Source organism: Callorhinus ursinus, unplaced genomic scaffold (genome assembly GCF_003265705.2).
Source record: "Callorhinus ursinus isolate GAN/ISIS: 27379988/994484 unplaced genomic scaffold, GSC_fseal_2.0 scaffold51, whole genome shotgun sequence".
In the NCBI taxonomy this organism is placed as follows: Eukaryota; Metazoa; Chordata; class Mammalia; order Carnivora; family Otariidae; genus Callorhinus; species Callorhinus ursinus.
The window spans coordinates 7261691-7277767 of record NW_027397113.1 but is presented as its reverse complement, the minus strand read 5'-3'; the positions used below and the strand labels follow the sequence as shown (position 1 = coordinate 7277767).

At 47.1% G+C, this 16077-nt stretch overlaps 1 protein-coding gene and 1 pseudogene across 4 annotated transcripts in view; one reads left to right on the top strand and one right to left on the bottom strand.

Annotated features, from left to right (window-relative positions):
- Positions 1 to 1459: 1459 nt before the first annotated feature.
- The window catches only part of LOC112829262 (phospholipase A and acyltransferase 3-like), a 26578-nt gene continuing 11960 nt past the window's right edge, over positions 1460 to 16077 (bottom strand). The window contains exons 4-6 of one of the 4 annotated variants that reach the window (XM_073883555.1): positions 10332 to 10434; positions 3601 to 3869; positions 1460 to 2816 (exon numbers count right to left, since the gene is read on the bottom strand). In XM_073883555.1, the coding sequence (XP_073739656.1) occupies positions 2580 to 2816; positions 3601 to 3869; positions 10332 to 10434 (609 nt within the window). In that variant the 3' untranslated portion in view covers positions 1460 to 2579. The remainder of the gene's footprint in view (positions 2817 to 3600; positions 3870 to 10331; positions 10435 to 16077) is intronic. The other 3 variants (XM_073883553.1, XM_073883557.1, XM_073883556.1) reach the window with 3 other exon arrangements.
- LOC141370957 (peroxiredoxin-1 pseudogene) lies at positions 6609 to 8021 on the top strand (annotated as a pseudogene).

Below are 16077 nucleotides of genomic sequence, written 5' to 3'. Positions count from 1 at the left end.
CAGCAAAACAAAAAACAATCAGAAGAAACAGAAATCATATCTAGAAAACATCTTTTTAAAAATTATCAGCAGAGGGGCGCCTGGGTGGCTCAGTTGGTTAAGCAACTGCCTTCAGCTCAGGTCATGATCCTGGAGTCCCAGGATCGAGTCCCACATCGGGCTTCCTGCTCAGCAGGGAGTCTGCTTCTCTCTCTGACCCTCTTCCCTCTCGTGCTTTCTATCTCTCATTCTCTCTCTCTCAAATAAATAAATAAAATCTTTAAAAAAATTATCAGCAGAGAATAAAAGAACATATTACATCCAATAAATAAGAACATGGTGCTATAGGGTGCCTGGGTGGCTCAGTCAGCTAAGCATCTGCCTTCAGGGTCATGGGATCGAGCCCCACATCGGGCTCCCTGCTCAGCAGAGAGTCTGCTTCTCCCTCTCCTTCTGCCACCCACACCCCCTGCTTCTGCTTTCTGTCTCTCTCTCAAAAAAATAAATAAAATATTTTTAAAAATAACATGGGGGTGCCTGGGTGGCTCAGTTGTTAAGCATCTGCTTTCGGCTCAGGTCATGATCTCAGGGTCCTGGGATGGAGCCCCACATCAGGCTCCCTGCTCAGCGGGGAGCCTGCTTCTCCCTCTCCCACTCCCCCTGCTGGTCTTCCCTCTCTTGCTGTGTCTCTCTCTGTCAAATAAATAAAATCTTAAAAAAAATTAAAATTAAAGTTAAAAAAAGAACATGGTACTATACAAAATAATAGAATATTGAGAGAATACAAACAATTCCTAGGAAATACAATGGAAATGACAGACTCAATAAAAAGTTTGAAAGGTAAAGTTGAGGAAATCTCTCAGAAAAAAAAAAATAGCAAAAAGATAAAGACACAGAAAACAGAAGCCAAAGGTTAAAAAATAGGGAATAATCCAGGCAGTCTGACATCTGAGTAATAGTAATTCCAGAAAGAGATAATACAGGAAACTCAAAGGAGAATCAAGAGTGAAATAATTCATGAAAATTAACAGGACTAAAGGACATATGTTTTCAGATTGAAATGGTGCTCTGAGGCCCCTCTTAATGGATAAACGTAGATCTGCAACAAGGCACATTCCTGTGAAATTCTAGAAAACTGGGTAAAGAAAAGATACTGCAACTGCTAGAGCAGGGGAGAAAAACAGAAGCAGAGGAAAGACCAGGAATTGGGATGACTTCAGATTTCTCCAAAGCAATGCTGGAAGCAAGAAGACAATGGAACATAGCCTCCAAAAGTCTAAAGTAAAGCAATTTCTAACCCTAGTTCTCTACCCAAACTATCAAAACAAGTGGAAGGGTAAAATAAAAAATAAGTCAGAAATACAGGTTTTTAAAAATGTATCTTCTATACATCCTTTTTTTCTTTTTTTTCTTAAACTTTATTTATTTATTTGACAGAGAGAGAGAGAGAGAGAGCACAAGCAGGGGGAATGGGAGAGGGAGAAGCAGGCTCCCCATGGAGCAGGGAGCCCAACACAGGGCTCAATTCCAGGACCCCATGACCTGAGCTGAAGTCAGATGCTCAACCATTTGAGCCACCCAGGTGCCCACATACATCATTCTTCAAGAAGCTGCTGAAGGAGGTTTCCACCAGAACAAGGGAGTGAACCCAAAAAGAAGATGTGAGCTACAGAAGAGGGGTACTCCAGGGCAAGGGAGGATGGAAGGGAATATTTCGAGCGTGATGGGGAGGGGAGACTCCGGGGCAACAACTTAGTACCAACTGTAGACAGTAACTGGTAAGTAGACATATGGGCCCCTGAAGATGTCCATGTCCTAATTCCAGGAACCTCTAAGTATATTGTGCTACATGGTTAAGGGAGAACTAAGGTTGTAGATGGAATTAGATTGCTAATCAAGTTACCTTAAAAAGGGGGAAATAATCCTGGATTATCTAGGTGGCCCCAGTGTCATCACAAATTTCCTTAAAAGATGGAAGAGGGAGGGGCACCTGGGTGGCTCAGATGGTTAAGCATCTGCCTTCAGCTCAGGTCATGATCTCAGGGTCCTGGGATGGAGCCTCGCATCAAGCTCCCTGCTCATAGAGGAGTCTGCTTCTCCCTCTCCCTCTGCCTCTTCCCCAGCCCCTGTGACAATGCAAAGGGAGAGTTGGCTCTCATAGCCACTGTCCCCAATGAAGGCACGATGCCCCAAATCAGCAAAACTGTACTTTTCCCCACATGAGGGCATGAAAGAGTGTAATGAAGAGGGATCAAGAAATCTCCCCTACGAACCAAGCCAGGCATTAAGCAAGAACAAGCAAAGAAAAAGATTTTTAATCATCATTTTATGCCAAGAAATCCAGTGAAGACCAGGGACCCCAAATCCCAGGAATAAAAAGGATGAAAATATGAACTTTGTACCCAAAACTAACACCCTTACCTGACACGGTCGGCATTGCCTTTGCTACCCTAAGCACAGAGCTTGTGGCTGCCAAAACCCCTCATGACCATTATAGAGAAGAATTTGGAGGTCTTCAATGGTTAAAAATGTAAACATCTTGGCGCTGCCCATAACTGTGCCCTACATGGCTGTGTGCGGTGTCAGGAAACATGCCGGTGTCACTTACAGCACACAGTACCCAGAACTGAGATTCCTAGCAGCCAGAAGCCATGATGACAAGGTTTGGATGAAGCTACAGACCTGAGGTTTGACTGCGAGAGTGAGTCTTTAACCTTCCTGTTAGAGGTCATCAGGCGTGGCTTTGTGGCAGCAGTGGTTCTGGGGGGAACCGGCACGAAAGCTCTTGTCCCCAGCGTTTTCCCTGCTAAACGATCAGTCAGGGTGGGAGGAACAGTCTGCAGATAATGGAGGAGGAACAATGTGGCCCCAGTTCTTTACAGAACCTCATAGAGTGAGAACACATGAGGCAGCAGCTTCATACAAAACGTACTTTGTCAAGGAAATAAACAATTGCCTCACTCGGTACAGAGGCAAAGAGCATAATCGAATACAAGACAGGGGGCCCTGGTTAGTCCTGAGAGTGCACATTTTACGGGGGGCGGGGGAGGGGAGCGCAACCCGCCCCAGAGTCAGCACTACGTTCAGACATCACCGTGGCTGATTTCCTGGTGGCAGGGCTGCTGGGTGAGCCCAGCCTTGGCGCTGAATTACAGGAGGTCTGATCACAGAAAGGGCCCCTGGTATGCGGCACAGGTCTTAAAGCAGAAGATCGTGAAAGAGAAAAACTGTCCCTCATTAGAAATGCTAAGAAAGCTGCCTTTTTTTTTTTTTTAACGTGGACAAACAGAAATTCTATGAGACCACAGAAAATGAGCTGTCTATGCTACACAGCGTTAAAGCCTCAGAACTGTTTCCAGGAAAAGGAAACTTCTCGTGTGGTTTCTTCACCTTGAGCAATGTTTAAGTCGGTAAAAGACCAATGGTTATTCAAAACACAGGATTCTTCCCTGGCAGTGACTCACGTCGCGGGCCACGGTGCACAACCGTGCTGGTCCACGACGGCGCCGACTTGCCCGTCTCCACACCCTTGCCCCCACCCCGAGTGTGACACCCGTTTGTCTTCTAGGGGCCTGATGCCCAGCCACCGCCAGCGGACAGGGACACAGGCTGAGGACGCACCTGGTCACTGCGGGCGACTCCATAGCGCAGCTCATTCACAAAGTGCTCACAGTTCTCAGAGGGCAACGAATAGGGCAACTCCTGCCCCACCAGCCCCTCCGCCCGTTGGACGATTTTGCTGGGAGGCAGCGGTGAGTACTTGTCATCATGTTTGTTATTGACCTGGTACTTGTCTCTCCCCACCACATCATACAGCAGTTCCTTCTTCACTATGGCCTTCTCAGTCAGGGTGGACATGATGCTGGCCACACCAGCTCCCGCAACTTCGCCTAAGGAGTCACAAAGAGGAAACAGAGGGATTGGTCCTGGGCAGGCCCATCGGGGTCCATCCACAGGCCCTGGGCAACCACCCACAAGAGCACGAGCAGAAGGGAAGGGAAAAGGGAGCAGGGTCAGACACATGCTGTGTGGCTTTGGAGAAGGTGCTTGTGGTCTCTTGGCCCTGGCTTCCTTATCTGAAAGGAGGACTGGTGAGGTTTCTAGAGAAGCTGGCCTTCTACACCTGTGGCTCCCCAGTGGCCCTCTTGGTTATGCAAATATGGGCCCTGAGCACACCCTTCTCCCTGGCGGAGCAGATTATGAACCTTCTGTGATTCCATCAAGGCTACACTCCCTTGACAAATACAAAGCAGATTACTGCAGAAAGGGTGGATGGATGGGTAGTTTCTACCCTTGGAGCAAAAGGACCAAAACCCCAGAGCAACTTCTCGAGATGCATTGCCAGGGAGACCCAGTAGGTACACCAGCACAGCCCTGGCTGAGATGAGGGGCTGGAAGGAGCAACAAAGCTCCAGAAATTAAACTGCCTATGGGATATTACTCGGCCATAAAAGAAGATCTTGCCTTCTGCAACAACATGGACGGACCTACAGGGTGTGATGCTGAGCGAAATAAGACAGAGAAAGACAAATACCATATGATTTCACTGGTATGTGGAATCTCAAAAACAGAACAAATGACTAAAGAAATAAACAAAGAGCAGAAACAGGCCTGTAAGACAGAGAATGAACGGGTGGTCGCCAGAGGGGAAGGAGAGGGGAGATGGGCAAAATGGGTGAAGGGGAGGGCGAGGAACAGGCTCCCAGTTACAGCATGAATAAGTTACGATGATAAATAGAAAACTCAAAGAAAGGGAGTCAATACAAGGACCAGGATGGTGGGCAGGGGAGGCTGATGTCAGCACAAGCCTGGGCAGCTCCCCAAGGCAGCCAACCTACACGGTTGGGGATGATGGCCGAAAAAGTGGGTGCGCACCAATGAGGTGGGCCCCAGAGAGACCCACTATCCCTCAGACAGCCTCGGTGGCCCTGCTGGGATGGGATCTCCAAGGCCCTTCCCCGCAGGGGAGGCATCCTGTTAGGCGGGCCAGGGACAGTCTTCCACATGACACCATGTGACAGCAACAAGCAATGGCAGGAGGGGCTGATCAGATTCCAGGTCTTTCCAAAGAGGACTAACTCCCTTTGCCCTGAGTAGATAGATTCCTGAGATTTTTAGAAGACCAGGGGAGTTCAGACTTGCTACCAATGGGGCAGGAGATGTTTGAGGGAGCCATTGGACTAAAGAAAAGAGAGGGTACCATACGGAGCTCTTAGTTTGTGGAGAGGGTCAGCATGGGAATGGGACCAGGTGAGTTTCAGTCCCCAGGCAGGGAGGGTGGCAGGGCTGAGACGGGGTTGAAGTAAGCAGAGTGCCTACAGCACAAAACTTAAGGAGGCTCCAACTCGCAGGGCCAGGCACGTACAGAGTCAACCCGTAAAAGTGAGGCTTCCTTAAGTTTTGCGCTGTGGGTGCCACTCTGGTGGGTGGTACAATAGGGCTGACAATCAGAAACTCTGGGTTTGGATTCTGGCTGCATCACTGAGTGGTCCTGACACACCACTTAACCTTGCTGGGCCAACACTGTGCAAGTCCCCAAATACACACCAAAATTGATACACAAACATGTATCAATAGTCATTTAAAGCTCCTTTTAAAAATTTTTTTCCATTTTTAAAGTTAGTCCATTAAAGAAAATATTAGTTCAACAATCAGAGAAAGGGCATGTGGACAGGGTACACATTTCATAAGTGAGTTTTGGGAAATGTCAGACTAGGCAGTGTAGCATCATGGGAAAAGGCACAGAGTCAAGAGACAGCCAGAGTTCGAGTCCCACCTCCACTGCTTACCTGCCCTGTGACTTTGGGCAAGGATTCACTTCTGTGAATCCCCAATTCCTTGTAAAGCAGGGACAATAACAGCCCTACCTGTCCCTACAGCACCATGACAGGGGGAGGGGCTGCAAGGATTACCGAAGCTGGCCACGTAAGGTGGCTTCTCTGGTACCTGGCACAGGGTGAGTGCCCAGCAAGTGTCAGCTCTCATCATCAGAGTTGTTCCCCAAGCTTCTTTCCAACTCTAATCTCTACCATTTTCTGAGTAGCATGAGGTCAGTCCTGACCTATCTGGCAAGGTTCCCACGAAGCTCTAGTGAGAAGATGCGTGTGGAAGCATCTTTTCCCTTTAAGGAGCATTCCCTGCCCAAAGACTGTGGCACAGCTGTCCCCAGGATTCCTGTCATGCTCTCCCCTGCCTCCTGTCCACCAGGTACATCCTCAGTGCAGTCAGTCAACGCTGCGGCCCAGCTGTGTGGGGCCTTGTCCAAGGTGCTGGAGGCAGCGGCATGAACTAGACAGGGCACCTGCCCTCAGGTAGCTCACATTCCAGTGAGAGGACCCCCCCCCAACAATGAACAAATAGACAAAATCAGGTACTTCCGGGTAGTGAAAGTGCTACGGATTAGATTGAGTGAAATATTACAGAAGGGGTGACTCGGGGAGGCCCGGCATGGGAAGGGCCACCCCAGGGAATGGGAGTTGAGAGGAGTCTGGAATGATGGAAAGGAGGTAGCCGTGCTGAGATCCAGGGAAGAGCATCACATGCAGAAGGAAGGGCAAGAGCAAGGGCCTCAGAAAGGAAGAGCATGGCATGCTTCAGAGCTGTAGGAAAGCCAATGTGGCTGACGTCAAGAGACCCAGGAGGATGGGAGAGAAAGATCCAGGTCAGAGAGGCAGGCAGAGGCCAGACCACACCAGGCCCCACAGGCCACAGTACAGACTTGGAACCTCTTTCTATGTGTGATAGAAAACCCAGTCAAGAATTTAAGGGACAGGGCACCTGGGTGGCTCAGTCGTTAGGCGTCTGCCTTCGGCTCAGGTTGTGATCCCAGGGTCCTGGGATCGAGCCCCACATCGGGCTCCCTGCTCAGAGGGAAGCCCGATTCTCCCTCTCCCATTCCCCCTGCTTGTGTTCCCTCTCTCGCTGTGTCTCTCTCTCTGTCAAATAAATAAATAAAATCCTTAAAAAAAAAAAAAGAATTTTAAGGGACGTCTTCTTCCTGACTGGTCTTTGGTGAGTTCTGTCTCAAAGCTGGTGGGAAGCACCCCCACATCCTGGTCACTGCCTTTTCCTCATCCCCCCAGGGACCTGCCCTACTCAACTTGGGGTGCTGTGATGGGGAGGTGCCTGGGCGAGGTCTGGCACTCAAGAGTGCTTAGGTGCCAACAGCAAGATGTCTTCAAGAAATGCCAAAACTGGGTACCTTGACCCCAACTTCAAAGCCATGGCCGTTATGCCAGATGGCCAGTTCAAAGGCATCAGCCTCCCTGACTACAAAGGAAAATACATTGTGTTCTTCTTCTACCCTCTTAACTTCTCCTTTGTGTGCCCCATGGAGATCATTGCTTTCAGTGACAGACAGAAGAATTTAAGAAACTCAACTGCCAAGTGGCTGGTGCTTCTGTGGATTCTCACTTCTGTCACCTGGCGTGGATCAACACACCCAAGAAACAAGGAGGACTGGGACCCATGAACATTCCCCTGGTATCAGACCCCATGTGTACATCGCTCAGGACTATGGAGTCTTAAAGGCTGATGAAGGCATCCCGTTCAGGGGTTTCTTTATTATTGATGATACGGGTTTCCTTCGGCAGATGACAAAGGATGACCCCCACCCCCGGTCGGCCACTCTGTGGGTGAGACTTTGCGACTGGTTCAGGCCTTCCAGTTTACTGACAAGCATGGGGAAGTGCCCCCCACTGGCTGGAAGGCTGGCAGTGATACCATCAAGCCTGCCGTGCAGAAGAGCAAAGAATACTTCTCTAAGCAGAAGTGAGTGCTGGGCCATTTTAGGGCCAGGCTGCAGTGGGCGGCCATGAAAACAAAATTTATTTTATACTACTGTCATGCTGAAAACACAAGACTTTAGATTCAGTGCAGATGTGGTATGGGACAGGACAGGCCTCTCTTGCAGGGGCTGGGGAGGCCAACCTTTCTTCCTCTGGAGAGAATTGCCTGAACCGTGCTATTGGGCAGGTCAGCTGATGTGGCCAGTAGTGGGACATCACTTTTGATCTTTTGTGGTCTCTATTAAACTTGAACGGAGGGGGAAAAAAAAGAATTTTAGGGAGAGAAGTAACATAATCTGATTCATACTTTAGAATGATCATGCTGGTTGCCCAGGAAAGGAGGGACTGACCACAAGTGGGCAAGAGGCAGAGAGACCAGCCGCAAGCTGCAGGAGCTTCAGATGGGCATGGAAGTGCAGACAGTGAGAAGTGATCAGACCTGGAGTCTCTCCTGGAGAGAGAGGCAAGCAGATTTCCCGTTGCATTAGATATGGGGTGAAAAGGATTGAGAATGATACCTAGATTTTTGCCTCCAGCAGCTGGATAGTGTCATCCACTGGAGCCTTTCTTTCAGAGCATGTCAGGTTCAATGAGCCAACTGGACACCCACATGGAGATGCCAGGTAGTCAAGAGGTTAATCAAGTCTGAAGCTGAGTGGGGAGGTCTATGCTGAGGGGGGCTTGGGAAACATCCACCAGTGGAAAATATTGGAAGCCAGAGGCCTAATGAAGTCACCTGGGGAGAGTAAGGATGAGGGGTATGGGTGAGGAGGAAGAGGAGCCCACACAGGAGACCAAGAAGGAAAGGCCCAGTGAGAGAGGAAGAAAGACAGGTGCCAGATGAAGATCAGAGAGAGGTCACTCGTGTCAAATGCTACAGAGAAGCCAAGTAAGCCTTGACCAAAAAATTAACCATTGGCTTTGTCAAGATGTGGAAGGTCTAAGGGAGCCTAGGTGGTTCAGTCATTAAGCGTCTGCCTTCGACTCAGGTCATGATCCCAGGGTCCTGGGATCAAGCCCCACATCAGGCTCCCTGCTCCGCGGGAAGACTGCTTCTCCCTCTCCCACTCCCCCTGCTTGTGTTCCCTCTCTTGCTGTGTCTCTCTCTGTCAAATAAATAAATAAAATCTTTGAAAAAAAGAAAAGAAATGTGGAAGTACTTTCAGTAGCCTTGATAAGCACTCCTTTGGGAGGGGGCTGAAAAAGAGAGCCTGGTGGAGGGAACCGAAGACAGAATGGCAAGAGGAAGCGCTGAGGGCCATGGTGGACGATCGAAGATTCGCTCTACAGGGAATTAGCTAGAGAAGATGTGAGGTCAAGGGAGTATTCGTTCATTCTATCAACAGGAGGTATTACAGTGTTTTCTATGCCAATCAGAATAATCTAGCAGAGAGGGGGACCATGATAATACAGGAGGTGAGGAATTTGAGGAGCAAAGTGCTCATGAAATTAAGAGTGGGGGTCTAGGACCCACACACAGAGGCTGGCTTTTTAAACAAGGACAGGGCATGTTTTGAATCTTAACTGAAGAAAAGGCAGACTAGGTGGGTGCAGATGTTGGTGGTTTGGTTCATCAGGGCTGGGGAAGGTGCCATATACTCTGGTTCCTTCTGACTCCTCCATAAGTACAGGGTGAGGCCATTAGTTAGAGGTGAAGGGGTGGGCAAAGGATGTGTCCAAGAATGTCCACACCTACTGTAGTCTCAGCAGCCAAACACGGGAACCAATCCAACGTCCATCAGTAGAAGCATGGATAACAAGCTGAGGCATTTTCATATAACAGAAAACACACAGAATGAAAAAGAACTCCTCCTACTGCTCACAAACCGATGGCTCTCACGGGCAAGGGAAGAAGCCAGACACAAAAAAAGCCCAGACTGTGTGGCTCCTCCCACACGAAGGTCTAGAACAGGCAAAACTAATTTACAGCAAGAGAAGCTAGAAGAGTAGTTGTCTCTAGGGAAGAGGAGAGGAGGCTGAAGAGACCTGAGGGGGCCTGGCAGAGTGGTAGAAATGTTCTAGATCTTGATGTGGGTCACTGTCACATGGAGACTTTTTTTTTAATTCCCTGACTATACACTTTACTACAGTTGTGCACTTTACCATATTTATGTTATACCTCAGTTTAAGTAACAAGTTTCAGAAAAGGGATGGGGGAAGTCTCACAACAATCCTCCTAATGCAGCACTCTTAGCCTCAGTTTTACAGATAATGGAAACCAAGACTAGAGAGTAGAAACTAGATTCGTCACCAAGCCTGCTGCCCCAAAGCCCATGCTCTCTCAGGGAGTTTTACATTGAAGAGGTGAATGTGTTTTATAAACACCCACAGTATTTAAAACCATAAAAACAGAGCCATCCCCTTGGAAGCCCACCTCAACCCCTGTAGGGAACCCCTAGGGTTCCAAGGAGTAGAGTTTGAAGACCACTGCCCCACACCAACCTGCCTGAGGAACCAACCACCGGTCAGGGATCAATGAGAGAGCTGGGCTCCCCTGTCACTCACAGCTGCCCCATCTCCCTCTCCTCCCAGCCCCAGCACAGCAGAGGCCCTCGGCGCCCTTACTTGGGGGGGCCAGGTGGACCACGTATCCATCGCCAACGTAGATGGCCCAGTGTCTGTAGAAAGGGCGGAAAATCTCAATCAGGTCTCCAACTTTGGGCTCTGGCTGCAAAACCAAGAACAAGGCTGTTAGAGGTGGTGCAAGTGAGACCTTTGGAACCAGGTGGCAGAGGCTGGGGTCCCTTGCCAAAGGCTGTCAAACTGGGAGGGTGTCTCCCAGACATTCCCCAACCTGGCCTAGGGCCTGACCAAGAATTGGCATGTCTCTGGCCATAATGTCCTCCTGGCTGCTCATCCTGATGATGAGTGGCTGTGTGTGTGTGTGTGTATGTGTAAGTGTGAGTATGTGAATAAAGGAAAATTCTTTCTCCTGTAAACTATATTCACACCTACACTTCTGACACCAGATATGTGGTTTTTCCCCACCAAGCAATCCAGTCCTCAGTGGAAATGGACTGGGTATCCTGCAGTTTATCTCAATTCTGACACTAACTGCCTGGAGCTAACGCAGACCCCAGGGGTGAAGGGCTCAGTCCCACCAGACTGCCCCCCCAAAATTCACCCCCAGCGGCCAGCCACACGTCCACATTGTCCCCTGTGCTTCTGACTCCACTAGCTATAAATTGGGGGTTTCCACAACCCCCTCCTCAGGTTCTATAATTTGCTAGAATGGCTCACAGAACTCAGGAAAACAGTTTACTTATTAGATTACCAGTTTGTTATAAAGAATTCAACTCAGGAACAGCCAGATGGCAGACCAGCGGGGGAGAGGCAGAGCTGCCACGCCCTCTCCAGAGGCCAGTGTCCCAGCACCTCCGTGTGTTCTGCCCAGAAGCTCCCCAACCCCTTTCAGTTTTTACCGAGGTTTCCTTCCACAGGCAGGACCGATTAAATCATTGGTCCTAATGATTAACTCACCCTCCAGCCTCTTGCCCCGCCCAGGAGGTTGGAGGCGGGGCTGAAATTTCCAGCCCTCTAATCAGGTGGGTTCCTCATCACCTCATTAGCATAAACTCAGGTGGGGATGAAAGGGGCTTATGATGAATAACAAAAGACTCGTCTCTCCCATCACTCAGGACCTTACAAGGGTTGTAGAAGCCCAGTGCAGGGAATTGGGAACAAAGACCAAAACTGTATTTCTTCAGCATAATTATGCTGAGCGAAATAAGTCAATCAGAGAAAGACATGCATCATATGACCTCACTGCTATGAGGAATTCTTAATCTCAGGAAACAAACTGAGGGGTGCTGGAGTGGTGGGGGGTGGGAGGGATGGGGTGGCTGGGTGATAGACATCGGGGAGGGTATGTGCTACGGTGAGCGCTGTGAATTGTGCAAGACTGTTGAATCACAGACCTGTACCTCTGAAACAAATAATACATTATATGTTAAAAAAAAAAAAAGGAAAAGAAGATAGCAGGAGGGGAAGAATGAAGGGGGGAAATCGGAGGGGGAGACAACCATGAGAGCCTATGGACTCTGAAAAACAAACTGAGGGTTCTAAAGGGGAAGGGGGTGGGGGGATGGGTTAGCCTGGTGATGGGTATTAAAGAGGGCACATTCTGCGTGGAGCACTGGCTGTTATGCACAAACAATGAATCATGGAACACTACATCAAAAACTAATGATGTAATGTATGGTGATTAACATAACAATAAAAAAATTTTTTAAATTAAATTAAAAAAAAGAAAGATGCCTGAAAAGATGACAAAAATATCTACAAAGAAATTCAAACCTTATCACCATAAACCCCACAAGATAATGGAGCAGCGAATGCATGTTACTGAGTAGAAGTCATACCCAAAAAGCAACGCAATTGTAGTAATCCATTCATGTCCCATCCCAGAAAAGGCATCACTGTAGGACAGAAAGTGATCAGTGACTGCCAGGGGCTGGGAGTGAGGAGGGGGGCTGACAACAAAGGGGCAGGAGGGAATTGGGAGGCAACTAAACTTTCCCTACTGTTCTGTGTCTGACGGTGGTGAGTTATGCAATTGTATGTGTTGATGAAAACTCATAGGAACAAACACTAACGGGGTGCCTGGCTGGCTCAGTCGGTGGAGTGACTGACTCTTGATTTCAGGGTCATGAGTTCAAGCCCCATGCTGGGTGTAGAGACTGCTAAAACAAATATAAACTTTTCAAAAAAATAAATTATGTTTTAGAAAAGAACACTAAAAGGAATTTTAGACCTCAGTTTTTTTAAACACAACATTTTTTTAATGTATTTAAATTTTTTTTAATTTTGGGGTGCCTGGGTGGCTCAGTTGGTTAAGTGTCTGCCTTAAAGTCGGGTCATGATCTCAGGGTCTTGGGATCTACCCTGTCGCTGCCGTGAGACTCCCTGCTTCTCTCTCTCCCTCTGTCTCTCTTCCCACTGCTCATGCACTCTCTCTCTCTCTCTCTCTCTCTCTCTCTCGCTCTCATATAAATAAATAAAATCTTTAAAAATATTTGAGAGCGAGAGAGTGAGAGCAAAAGCAGGGCGAGAGGGAGAAGCAGGCTCCCCGCTCAGCGGGGAGCCCGATGTGGGGCTCGATCCCAGGACCCTGGGATCATGACCTGAGCCCAAGGCAGACGCTTAACGACTGAGCCACCCAGTTGCCCTTAAAATTTTTTTTATCTTAATGGATATCTATTGTTTGAAAGGAAAAGGTTTTTTTTTTTACTTTTTTTTTTTTTGATGTAGTGTTCCATGATACACTGTTTGCGTATAACACCCAGTGCTCCATGTAATACGTGCCCTCCTTAATACCCATCACCAGGCTAACCCTTCCCCCCACACCCTCCCCTCTAGAACCCTCAGTTTGTTTCTCACAGTCCACAGTCTCTCATGGTTCATCTCCCCCTCTGATGTCCCCCCCTTCATTTTTCCCTTCTTATTATCTTCTTTTTTTTTTAACATATAATGTATTGTTTCAGAGGTACAGGTCTGTGATTCATCAGTCTTACAATTCACAGTGCTTACCATAGCACATACGCTCCCCAATGTCTATCCCCCAGCCACCCCATCCCTCCCACCCCCCTCCACTCCAGCAACCCTCAGTTTGTTTCCTGAGATTAAAAATTCCTCATATCGGGGCACCTGGGTGGCTCAGCTGTTAAGCGTCTGCCTTCGGCTCAGGTCATGATCCCAGGGTCCTGGGATCCAGCCCCGCATCAGGCTTCCTGCTCGGTGGGAAGCCTGATTCTCCCTCTCCGACTCTCCCTGTTTGTGTTCCCTCTCTCTGTGTGTCTCTCTCTGTCAAATAAATAAAATCTTTAAAAAAAAAAAAAGAATTCTTCAGATCAGTGAGATCATATGATACATGTCTTTCTCTGATTGACTTATTTCACTTAGCATAATACCCTCTAGTTCCAGAAAGGAAAAAAGTTTTGATTTTTAAAATACACAATCAAATTGCCTGCCCCTTGTAAGGGCAAAGGTACCTATTTCCAAATACGCACAAGGTCAAAACATAATACCACTCAAGGACACTTTTTTAAAATGAAATGAAAAGGGGCGCCTGGGTGGCTCAGATGGTTAAGCGTTTGTCTTCAGCTCAGGTCATGATCTCCAGGACCTGGGATCCAGCCAACGTTTGGCTTCCAGCTCAGCAGGGAGTCTGTCTCTGCCCCTCCTGCTGCTTCTCCCCCCCTGCTCGTGCTCTCTCTCTCTGTCTCTTTCAAATGAATAAATAAAATTTTTTAAAAAATGAAGTGAAAGGTGGTGGACTCATCTGGGGAGATGATCTGCCCACGAGTTTCTAACTAGTGCAAGGACTCGATTTTCACATGGCAACAGGGATAATCTTTTAGAGACGGAGCTAAGTGGAAAAATGAGAATGAGCTCTGCAATGCAACACCACTTATATCAGTTAAAGATACACACACGCAAACCAATGATACACATCCTATAAGAACCATACCTGAAAACATCATTTTAAAAAACCAACAAGAACAAGAACAGAAGCATATGGACTAAAGAACACACATTAAACACATCAGGATGCTGGCCGCTGGGAAGATGGGGGAAGGCATGATGATACAAAGGAACCAAAAACAAAAAACAAAAACAAAAACCCGCAAGAGAGGAGGTCTTGTAGGAATCAGTGAGGACAGGGTGTCATGAACTGAGAATATGAATGACATCACCCTCTATCATAAAATCCAACTAGAGAAACAATAACTTAATGATACACATGAGCCAACTCAGCTGAATCAAAGTGAAGAACTCAAGGAACGAGGTTATAAAACTAGAAGTATGAGAACTACAGCCCAGGAGCCAAATTGGTGCCTCTGCTTATTTTTGTATGCAAGCTAAGAACGGTTTTTACATTTTGGAAATGGTTGGGGGAAATCAAAAGAGGAAGGATGATCTGTGACACATGAAATTTTATGAAATTCAAACTTCAGCGTCCACAAAGCTTTATTGGCACACGGCCACACCCCATTCATTTACATCTTGTGCTGGGCTGCTTTCTCTCTACAGCAGATGAGTTGAGGAGTTGTAATGGAGACCGTGTGACCTGCAAACCCTAAAATCTTCCACTATCTGGCCCTTTACAGAAAAAGCTTGCCAGGTCCTGCTATAAAAAGATGGACTGTGATGCCTCCCTTACTCAGCTTGATCCACAGTCCCAGGGATTCATTGCCAGGTGGTTCTTCCTCTAGGAAGAAGGAGGCCAGCAGGAGGCTCCAGGAAGAGAGTTCCCTCTCCAGGTCAGGGCTCAGGGGATCCCCGGCGTGCACAGTAACCAGGCCTCAACTACGCAACTTGGAACGCAGGCGCTAACAATGGCAAAGCTGAGACTCTGTGCCCATGGGATTTCAGAACAAAAGGCCTTTATCCTTTCCACAAAAGCAGGGTTACAAAGAACTGCATAACAACCATTTTCCTTAGCAAGCAAACTGAGGAACAATTTCTGGCCTCCAAAATTATCAGATAAACAACCTAAATAACCATTTATAAGAACCAATTAAATAAATTATCCTGCATCCATATGTACATATATACATAGAGCCATTAGAGAAAACAAGGTGGATTTATGTGAGCAGACGTGGAACTGGTTGAAAAAAGCACGTTGAAAAACATTACTATCCCGTTTTTGCTTAAAATACATTTTAAAAAATTAAAATAAAATAAAATACATTTTTTATACATTTATAAGCAAAATGTACTATACACTACGCATGATCTGAGGAAAATACACCAAACTGTTGTATATTATATACAGTGGGGGTTTGGGACTCAGACTTTTACACTTTATCTTATTTCTTTTTTTTACTAATATGAGTTACTTCTATAATAAAAATTTTTTAAGATTTTTAGATGGAGAAAAAAAGTCCCTCGTGTTGATGAGCTTGAAGTTTTTTATCTTGTTTATTTTTTTAAAATACTTTTAAGGATTTATTTATTTATTTTAAAGTGAGCGTGAGAGAGAGCATGGGGGTGAGGGAGAGGGAGAGAGAAAGAGAATCTCAAGCAGACTCCTTGCCGAGCGCAGAGCCCGACACGGGGCTCAATCTCAAGATCCCGAGATCATGACCTAAGCCAAAACCAAGAGCCAGTTGCTTTACCGATTAAGCCACCCAGGCGCCCCAAGCTTGAAGTTTTTTAATTGGAAAAGGTGTATATTATCTGTCACCAAAACCTCTTGAAACCATCTCCCACCTGGAACCTGTAAATATGACCATGTTAATGATGCTTAAAAACCAGTAACATTTATATATATATATATATATATATATATATATATATATATATATAT